This window comes from Mesoplodon bidens, assembly GCF_964165515.1.
Source record: "Mesoplodon bidens genome assembly, chromosome: 3".
Taxonomy (NCBI): Eukaryota; Metazoa; Chordata; class Mammalia; order Artiodactyla; family Ziphiidae; genus Mesoplodon; species Mesoplodon bidens.
The window spans coordinates 3,315,747-3,326,165 of NC_138178.1; the positions used below are offsets into that span (position 1 = coordinate 3,315,747).

General features: G+C 51.4%; 1 protein-coding gene across 1 annotated transcript; it reads left to right on the plus strand.

The window, feature by feature from the left end:
• Positions 1–2,699: 2,699 nt before the first annotated feature.
• Positions 2,700–8,635, plus strand: LOC308614988 (uncharacterized protein; the record flags this gene model as incomplete). Its single annotated transcript, XM_081229870.1, has 3 exons — positions 2,700–2,825; positions 4,703–5,157; positions 5,623–8,635. 3 exons carry the CDS (start codon positions 2,700–2,702, stop codon positions 5,933–5,935), a joined length of 894 nt encoding a protein of 297 aa, XP_081085996.1. The 3' UTR covers positions 5,936–8,635.
• Between the last annotated feature and the right edge of the window lie 1,784 nt (positions 8,636–10,419).

Here is a 10,419-nt window from a genome sequence, read left to right on the forward strand (position 1 = left end):
CCAAAGTACCACTATGGCCCCTGTTAGACTAGTGTTATATGATGATCTAGTAATAAAGGGCTCCTGATCTGTGTATATGCCTCACTGTGGTCTACAAACCCACCTGTGGTCATTTTCCTGCTTCCCAGATGTACAATGGGAATGGATATTAGAAGCTGACAGAAATCTCACTGGTTCCTTGATCTATAGAGTAAACCCTAGGATAGTAAGAAAAAAGTACTAATAGGAGATATATTTATATCTATCTATCTATTATATATCTATATCTAAAAGATTTATTATAAGGAATTGGCTTACCAATTTGGGGGGCTGAGAAGTCCCAAGACCTGCAGTCAACAAGCTGGAGTCGGGGGACTTCCCTGGCGGTCCAATGGTTAAGACTTCGCCTTCCAATGCAGGGGGTGCAGGTTTGATCCCTGGTCAGGGAGCTAAGGTCCCACATGCCTTGTGGCCAAAAAAACAAAACATAAAACAGTAGCAGTATTGTCACCAATTCCATAAAGACTTTAAAAAATGGTCCACATCAAAAAAAACATCTTTAAACAACAACAACAAAAACAAGCTAGAGTCCCAAGAGATCTGGTGGCGCAGTTCTGGTCTGAGTCTGAGGTTCTGACACCGGCAGAGCCAGTGGTGTGAGTTCCAACCCAACAGACTCAAGACTAGCCACTGTTTCAGTTCAAGTCCAAAAGCAGAAAAAGACCAGTGTCCCCACTCCACGGTCAGCAGGAGGACCCCCCTGTCACTCACAGAGGGGTAGCCCTTCTGTTCTCTTCAGGTCTTCCTTGGATTGCATGGGGCCCCCCCCTATTAGGAAGAGCTACCTGCTTTGCTCAGTGGATCCAAATGCTGATCTCATCCAGAAACACCCTCGCAGACACACCTGGAATCATGTTTGACCCAATACCCAATATTTAAGTTGACACATAAAATTAACCATCACAGTCACCCGGCTGGTACGTGGTGGATTCAGGATCAGAACTCCACGTTCAGAGGGATATGAAGATCTCAAGCTACAGGGAAATATCTGAGCTAGAGAGACAGGTTGGGGAGTTGTCGACATGGTGGTGGTCACTGAAGCCACATGAGGAAATGAGCCAACCAAGGAGAACATGGGGTTTGTCAAGAGAAGATGGCCTGGACCCAAAACCTGGGGATTCGCAGCATCCAGGTGCTGGGCTGAGCCAAGGGCACTAGGGCAGGATGGCCGGAGATGTAGAAGGAAATCCAGGAGAGAAGCTAAGGGGAGGCATGTTGGGAGGAAGAGGGGCTGTGATGGGGTTAAACAGGACTCGGGTATGGCGAGGGCCACAGAGTGTCCTGGGGACAGAGGGAACTTGGCGGGGGCCATTCCAGGGAGGCGGACACTAGCTTGCAGTGACTAAGGAACCCAAGAGCATAAGGCAGGCTTGCGGGTATGTACAGGGGGAAGCAGGAGAAGGCTAAGATCTGGAGACAGGCACTGGGAAAGGTTTATCAGTTTGTCTTTAAGATGGAGAGACCTCAGCATTTTGAGTTAGTGAGGTGTGAGACCATCCAGGCTACCAGTCACGCCGGGGAGGGAGCCTCCGAGAAATGGGATGAGCCCAGGCTTTGAGTCGAGTCCCGCTCTCCTGTTCACGCCTCGGGCAGATGATTGTGTGTCTCCAGGCCTCATTTCTATAACAGCTGACGTCAAAATGCTGTTGAGATGAAGTCACAAATGCATGTGAAGTCACTGGACCAATAATCATCGCAATTTCCAAATATGAAAGGCCAAAGAGATGGCTGAACGAAAGATACTCCCAAGCTTTTTGATCCCAAGAGTCTGGGAAACAGCGGCGTGGACGGCTGAATCAGGGAAAACCCAGCAGGAAGAGCTCTGGAGAAAAAATGATAAGGTTGGTTTATGCAGGCTACCACTCGGGTCATGACAGGACGTCAAAAGTGGAAACACCTACAGTTACGCGGAGTTGGGGACCAGATGTGGGAGAGAATTCAGGGCTGGAGAGAGAGTGTTGGCTCCCCAAGTTGAGAGGCGAGAGGCGAGTCAACAGGGGCCTGTGTAATGCCTGACAGAGTCACAGAGAACACCCACAGATGTCCTGCATTTAGCCACGACTTTGTGTCAGGCCCTTTCCCTATGATACCTTCAACCCTCGGGATTAATCTGCACTTTACAGTTGAGAAAATGGAGGCTCAGAGAGATCACCCAACTAATAAATGACACAGCCCAGAATCAGACAGTCACTCTGGCTCCCAAACCTGCATTCTATTCTTTCCACTATCTCACGCCGCTCCAGGGGGTGGAGTCTCAGGGGCGAACTGTGTTTAGGAGACGAAGGACAACAGCTCTGATATCAGACAGAAGGACGGGGAGCGGGTGTGGTGTTATTACGGAGGCCAAGGAAGGATAGTTTCAAGATGGTGGAGGAGGGAAACAGCACCGGACACTGCAAAGAGAGGAGAGAGAGAAGAGGAAACCTACTCGACGTGGTGAGGGGAGGGTTCCTAGGGACTGTGGAGCGTAGGAGGGGGCTAGTCGGTAAAAACAAAGGTGTTGCATAGGAAGGCACTGGACCCCATCCTTCCCAGGTCCCCACAACGGTGCTGGTGGGGAGGGGAAAGAAGAGCCGCCAAGGCGGGGGGGGGGGGGGGGGAGGGGGAGGAGATGGGGAGGGGAGGGGAGGGGAGGGGGAGGGGAGGAGGCAGAAGACCTGATGGACACGAGGAGCAGCAGCCCGCCCGGGAGGAAGGAGGGCAGACACACAGGAGGAAGGGAAGATGCAGACGGTGGCCACGAGCTCCGCGTTCAGGTGCCTCAGTCGCACCCGCAGCCCGTGGAGGTGCGTCCTCACCCTCTTCACCTGCTCAGGCCTCATCTTAACAACGGCCTCACCCCGCTTGCCTTGGCGGCTCACTTATCTCCCCTCCCCTCCCCTCCAGCAACAGATCCAGCCTGATTTCCTCTTTCCTGCCTCATTTTCTAAAAGCCACAGGCCAGGGAGTTCCCCGGTGGTCCAGTGGTTAAGGCTCCACCTTCCAATGCAGGGGGCACGGGTTCGATCCCTGGCTGGGGAACTAAGATCCCACGTACCGCATGGTGTGGCCAAAAAAAATTTTTTTTAATTCAAAAATTAAAAAAAACATGAAATCCACATGCCAGGGAGTGTCATCCATGTGGGCACAGCAAGGCTCTGGACTCTTCCCTCCCTCCCCCACCCCTCCACTTCCACCTTCCCGCTGCCTCTCACCTGCCGTAGGTCAGGAGAGGACGAGCAGAATTCCTGTGCGGGACCGGCCTCAGGCTGGGTGCTCCGCCAGAAAAGGCTTCCGCTGCCACCGTGCCTGAAATGCCAACATGATCACCAATTCCTTTGGTGAAGAGTCCCTGGTGCCTGTCTTCAAACGTAAACATGCTTGGAAGGGTAACTAACAGCCTCTGTCTCTAACACTGTGGAGAAAATCATGAGAAGACCTCTTTGATGTGTCTTGGAGAATCAAATACCTCGGAAGCCTGGGGCAGGGGCGGGGGTTGGCACCAAGAGATGGTTTAGGGAGCAGAGAGGGAAGGTGGTGGGGCTGATGAAATCTTAACCCACTTTGCAATTTTATCCTGGATTAACCTCGTGCCTTGGTTTGGGTTCGGGGCAAGGGGCAATCATCCATTTGTAACTGAGGCTGTAGATGCTCCAGCCATACCCCCTGGGCCTTCCTCAGAATTTACCCACAGACGTTTTCCAAATATCAGTGGGGAAAGTCAAACGATCTGGAGTTGATGCCCTGCAGAAACGAATGGGGGTCAAGTCTGGGGTGTTCTGCGTGGTCGCCCAGAGGGTCCCCAGCGGCATTGGACCCCACGGCCCCCAGCAGTTACCCGTTCATTACTGACCCTTTGATTGCTGACCCTCAGAGCGCTTCCTGGATGGCCCCTGGAAGGAACTATTCACACCCAAGCTCTGTTTCAGGTCTTGCTTTGGTGGGGGGAATACAGACTGTATAAGGAATTTTTCCCTGTTATTCCTAAGACCGATTGGGGCGGGGCGGGGGACGGGAATAAAGTCCACCGGCTCTCAAAAAAAAACAAAACAAAAAACCACACACCCACGACCCATAATTCAGAAATATGCATCAAAATTTTAAATGCCCATATGTTTTGACCCAGAATCCTACTTCTAGAAGTTTACCTTAAGGAAACTAACAGACTGGGTACAAAAATGTATGCAGAAGGACGTTTATCATCATGCAGAAGAGTAAAATTGGTGAAGCGATTTAAATTTCCAGCAATAGCAAATTGGCTAATAAGTTATAGTAACCCTATGTTGCCATTAGAAATAACAGTACAGATTTTTCTGTATCTTTCTATGTCTTTGGTAAGTTAAGTGAAAACGCAGGCGACAAAACATCATGGAATCTACTTTTGTCACTAGTACATCCCTAGGTGACCGCGTGGGCGTATCTGGAGGATGACAGCCGAATGTTAACAGTGGTTGGTCATCTTTGGGTGGAAAGATGGGGATTGGGGATTGCGGCTCATGTTCATTTCCTTCTTTACACCTTTCTGAACTAAAAAAATGAAGTATGCTTTTTTAATGATTGATACAACTTTTAAAACTGAAAAAAAAATGTGTAAAGAGAAGCCAAGGCCTCAGCCACGTAGAACTGAATTCCACAGCCAACCCCGCCTGTCCTCCCAACAGGAGCTACTGGTCTCATCGGCTAGGGGACTGGGGCAGACCCCCGAAAGGGAGGCATCCTCCTCAGCCGGCCGACGCTGGGCGGGGCGTCTCTAAGCAAGCCAGCCAGCCGACCCGGAGGCCGGGCGGTGGGGGGGAGGGGGCTTGCAGCGCGCGTCACGTGTCCGGCGTGTGTGGCCCCAGCTGACTCCGAGGAAACGCGCGCAGCCCAGCATCCAGGCTCGGTCGCGCCCCGCCGCCCTGCAGACACCGCCCTGCCCCCGCCCGCCTGGAGCCCCAGCTGGCACTCAGCGGGTCCCTTTCCAATTTGCGGCACATTCAGGAGGTCGGTATTCCCACGGGAAGAGCTCGTTGCCATGGCGATGCGAGCCTCCCAACCCCGGGACCGCCCGGGAGGCCGAGTCCTCCCCCAGCACGGCCCGCCCCCGCCCACTGGAGAGGGTCGCGGCGTGGGGGAGGGCGGCGTCAACGACGGACCCAGGTGAGAGGGAAAGGGAGGAAGGCCTGCTTGCGAGCCCCCTGGCCGCCCTGCCCTTTCCAGCCCCCTCGGGTCCAGGGGCAGATGCCAGCTCTGGTTCTGGAGCGTCTGGGTGGGGATGTCGGACGCTCCGATTTCCTCCCAACGTCTTCCAAGAACGCCGGGGCATCTGTAAAAGTTTCTGGAACGCAGCACTCAGGAAAGAAGCTTTAACCTCCGGCCCCCGCAGTCCGGACTGAAAAGTCGGGAGGGCTGAGGAGAGGGAGGAGGGGGAGGCGACCGGCCGGTGCCGCGAAGGCGGGGGGCAGGCAGGCGGGGCCTCCTGCGCGCCGTGCTGCGCGGCCTTGGAGGGGCCGGGGTCACAGGCGAGGCCCGGCCGCGGGACAGCGCAGCCACGCCCGGCGGCGACGCGGGGAGGGAGAGGGCGGCCTGCTCACCGGGGCCCCGCCCACCTCCCCACCTCCCCAGGGCTCCCGGATGCCTCCCTCCCTGGGCAGCCGGGGGCTCTGGACTGGCAGGCCTCTGCGCGGGGAGGAGCCGTGTCTCCTGTTACTCACCGCAGGTGGCTGCCCAGGGGAAAGCTCCAAGCGCATCACCGACTGGCCTGGAAAGCCTTTCATCTCTGCTCCAGCAGCAGCAGCTCTTTGATGAATTGTGCCTCGTGGCTTTGGAGCCTCCAGCCATACCGCGCTGTAACTCCCTGGGCGCCTGCTGGCTCCGATCTCCCTTCCCTCCTCCGCTGCCTCAAGACTCAGGGACTTGCAGTCGCAATAAACCTTGATTTTTCCAAGAGTTTTTTTCCCCCTCCAGCCTCTCTGTGCACCCACCCACTCCTACACCTGACGTTTTCCTTCGACTACACCCTGCCCCCCTTCAGGTCCGCAGACACACAGGCCTCGTGCCTTCCCCTCCATCACCAGTCCAGTGAGAAGTCAGCTCACCCAAGAGGGACGCCCCCGGCCAGCTGTCCACTCAGCCCAGGAGAGAGAGGCCACACCCAGCAGCAGGCCCCTGTGCAAAGAGCGCTTTTGCCAACCCCAGGCATCGTATTTCCCGAGTGAGCCACATGTAGAAAGGATGAGCTGTTTCACCCAACAAGCCCACATCTGTAGTTACGTTCTAACAGGGATACAACGACCCTGGTTATTAGTCCTCCTGCTTTAGGATATAAGCTAATCACCAGCTGGGCTCAGGAAAAAAAACCCTGCCCAACCCATCCTCACCTGCCCCATCTCCTGTGGTGCAGTGTTGCACTTTTGTCTGCAAACCAAGTTCAAGGCCACCAACGGAGGCCCCTCTGAGACAGGACAGCTCCAGTCTGTTCTGGAGAGGACATCCATTCAGTCACGTGAGTACGTGTGAAGAATCTACTTCGGGCAAGACGTCAGTCCCCACTGTGGCAGAAACAAAGATGATTCCTGCACGGCCCTTGTCATTTCTGTGCCAAGAAACGCTGAAGTGGGAGGCCACAAACTGTACGTGGTTTCTGGGACTTCTTGCCCTGAGGCGCCCGGGGTGTATCAGGTGGCCTCGGGGAAACCAGCTGGGGTTTGGGTGGTATTTCCAAGCCTGCTGCCAACAAGGAAGGGAGCTGTTTCCTCTGGCCTCCGCTGATGGGGCCTCTCCCTCCCGCGAGCAGCTGGAGAGGCCAGGGCAGCTGTGTTTCCTTCTCTGACTCATTCTCTTCCGACTTCATAACTGCAGGCACTGGACACTTCCAGAAGTCTCCATTTCCCTGGGTGGGACCCACAGGAGTGATGCAGGTTGAGAACCAGGGCTTACTCTTTCCAGATCAGCAGGCCTGGAAGCCACAGTGAAGTGACATCCCCGGGAGGCCATAATCCCCAGTCACTCGGACCTGGCCAGGGATGGGCTGACCACGTGATCCAGCATCCAAATCGGGACCTGTCCGTAATGAGAAGAGGTACCGTGGATAATTACACGGGACTTTCCTGAGCAAACCAGGATGCGTTCACCTAACCTGAGGGGTCATCTCCGCTGGGAAGGGCCATGACCAGGACACCGCTGAGACTCGACAGTGCCAGCCGCTCCCTGAGGATGTCCCTGTGTCCCCTGCTGTGGACAGGTCTCCACCCACCCCAGCCCTTCCCCCCTCCTCTGCCCCCTGTACCTGAAGCACCTGCATCTCCACTCTCCAGCGTTGGATCAGCCCAACCATCTGTTTTTATTGGTACTGGGTCCAGGATGCTGAGAGATTAAATAGAGATTGTGATCAATAATGCTCGTCGAGTGAATAAATCTGGGTTGACCCCATTGCACAGTTAGGCTTTCTACCCTTGACTGCTTCTCCACATGGCTCTGTTGTCCTGCTGGCTTTCTCATTTCTCACGGTAGTGTTCCAAACCTTCTCTAGCCCGAATCCCCATCCACCCCCGATTCTTGCCAGATGCCCCAACTTCCCTGAGAACAAAAAAACAAAAACAAACTTGAGATGCAAACCTGTCAGACTTTCTAAACTCCCCTCCACCTCTGAACTACACGGATCGACGGACGCCCCTCTTCAGGGAAGACTGTCCCTCCTTCCCCGCATCTGCGTGGTCCCCACAGGGGCATGTGCTCACGTCCAGCCACCTCTGCACAGCCTCGCACAACCTACTGACCCCGGTTGGACTCCTACAGACTCAGGATGGACCAGTGAGAAACTCTCCCTAGAATTCTGGGTTTGGGGCCAAGAGGGTCAGTCTAGTGCCTCTCCTGTGGCTGCAGCCTCTGCCTTGTTTCCCCAAGACTGAAGAAGCTGAGGACCTGCAGGGGCCAAGAGAAGAATGAGGAGGATTCGGAGGGGGCCTGAGAGCCAAGTAGGGAGAGTCTGGAACATTCTGGAAGCTCCTGAGGCCCAGCCATGCTTCTGTTGTTGTTTTGTTTTTGTTTTTCTTTTTTAACTTAACTGATTTAAGTTGGTTTCTCTTAAACAGACTCACAGACTTAGAAAACAAACTATGGTTACCAAAGGGGAAAGCTGGGGGGGGAAGGATAAATTAGGAGGTTGGGATTAACATATACACACGACTATATATAAAATAGATAATCAATAAGGACCTACTGTACAGCACAGGGAACTCTACTCAATATTCTGTAATAACCTATAATAGAAAAGACTCTGAAAAAGAATAGGTGTATGTATGTATAACTGAATCACTTTGCTGTACACCTGAAACTAACAACATTGTACATCAACTCCAATATAAAATTTTTTTAATAAAAATAAAGAATTGGTTTCTCTCACTTATAATCAAAGGCTTCTTATATAACGCAAGCTGCTTCTCTCACTTATAATCAAAGGCCCCTTATATAACGCAAGCTGCTTCTCTCACTTATAATCAAAGGCCCCTTATATAACGCAAGCTGCTTCTCTCACTTATAATCAAAGGCCCCTTATATAACGCAAGCTGCTTTTCCCTCCTGTCTCTGGCTGATTTCCTCCTCAATTCAGTCCCCACGCTGGCCATGCTTGTTTTATCACTCGCACCACTTCTCTTGAACCTTCAGTCGTGTTAGTTACAAATACGCTCATCTCCCTGTCCCAAAACGAAATGAATAAAGCAAAGGATCCAGAAGCTTCTGTCCCCTTCCCCTCTACTCTCGCCAATTCCATTTTATTTTTTTTAATTTTTTTATTTTTATTAGTTTCTGCTTTATAACAAAGTGAATCAGTCATACATATACATCTGTTCCCACATCCCTTCCCTCATGCATCTACCTCCCTCCCACCCTCCCCATCCCACCCCTCCAGGCGGTCACAAAGCACTGAGCTGATCTCCCTGTGCTCTGCGGCTGCTTCCCACTAGCTATCTACCTTACGTTTGGTAGTGTATATATGTCCATGCCTCTCTTTCGTTTTGTCACAGCTTACCCTTCCCCCTCCCCATATCCTCAAGTCCATTCTCAAGTAGGTCTGTGTCTTTATTCCCATTTTACCCCTAGGTTCTTCATGACATTTTTTTTCTTAAATTCCATATATATATGTTAGCATACGGTATTTGTCTTTCTCTTTCTGACTTACTTCACTCTGTATGACAGACTCTAGGTCTATCCACCTCATTACAAATAGCTCAGTTTCGTTTCTTTTTATGGCTGAGTAATATTCCATTGTATATATGTGCCACATCTTCTTTATCCATTCATCCGATGATGGACACTTAGGTTGTTTCCAGCTCCGGGCTATTGTGAATAGAGCTGCAATGAACATTTTGGTACATGTCTCTTTTTGAATTATGGTTTTCTCAGGGTATATGCCTAGTAGTGGGATTGCTGGATCATATGGTAGTTCTATTTTTAGTTTTTTAAGGAACCTCCATACTGTTCTCCATAGTGGCTGTACCAATTCACATTCCCACCAGCAGTGCAAGAGTGTTCCCTTTTCTCCACACCCTCTCCAGCATTTATTGTTTCTAGATTTCTTGATGATGGCCATTCTGACGGGTGTGAGATGATGTCTCATTGTAGTTTTGATTTGCATTTCTCTAATGATTAATGATGTTGAGCATTCTTTCATGTGTTTGTTGGCAGTCTGTATATCTTCTTTGGAGGAATGTCTATTTAGGTCTTCTGCCCATTTTTGGATTGGGTTGTTTGTTTTTTTGCTATTGAGCTGCATGAGCTGCTTATAAATTTTGGAGATTAACCCTTTGTCAGTTGCTTCATTTGCAAATATTTTCTCCAGGATAGAAAGCCCAGAGATAAACCCACGCACATATGGTCACCTTATCTTTGATAAAGGAGGCAAGAATGTACAGTGGAGAAAGGACAGCCTCTTCAATAAGTGGTGCTGGGAAAACTGGACAGGGACATGTAAAAGTATGAGATTAGATCATTCCCTAACACCATACACAAAAATAAGCTCAAAATGGATTAAAGACCTAAATGTAAGGCCAGAAACTATCAAACTCTTAGAGGAAAACATACGCAGAACACTCTATGATATAAGTCACAGAAGGATCCTTTTTGACCCACCTCCTAGAGAAATGGAAATAAAAACAAAGATAAACAAATGGGACCTAATGAAACTTCAAAGCTTTTGCACAGCAAAGGAAACCATAAACAAAACCAAAAGACAACCCTCAGAATGGGAGAAAATATTTCCAATTCCATTTTCTCACCTCCCACTTCCCACCCAATCTTCTGCGTCCTCTGGCTCCCTGCCCCCTTCCTTGCAAACCACGCCCACTTGCTAGCCTCGAGCTGCTTGTCTGCAGACCTGGCATCAGCAACCACCTTGTCTTGAAACTCACACTTCTCTTGAGG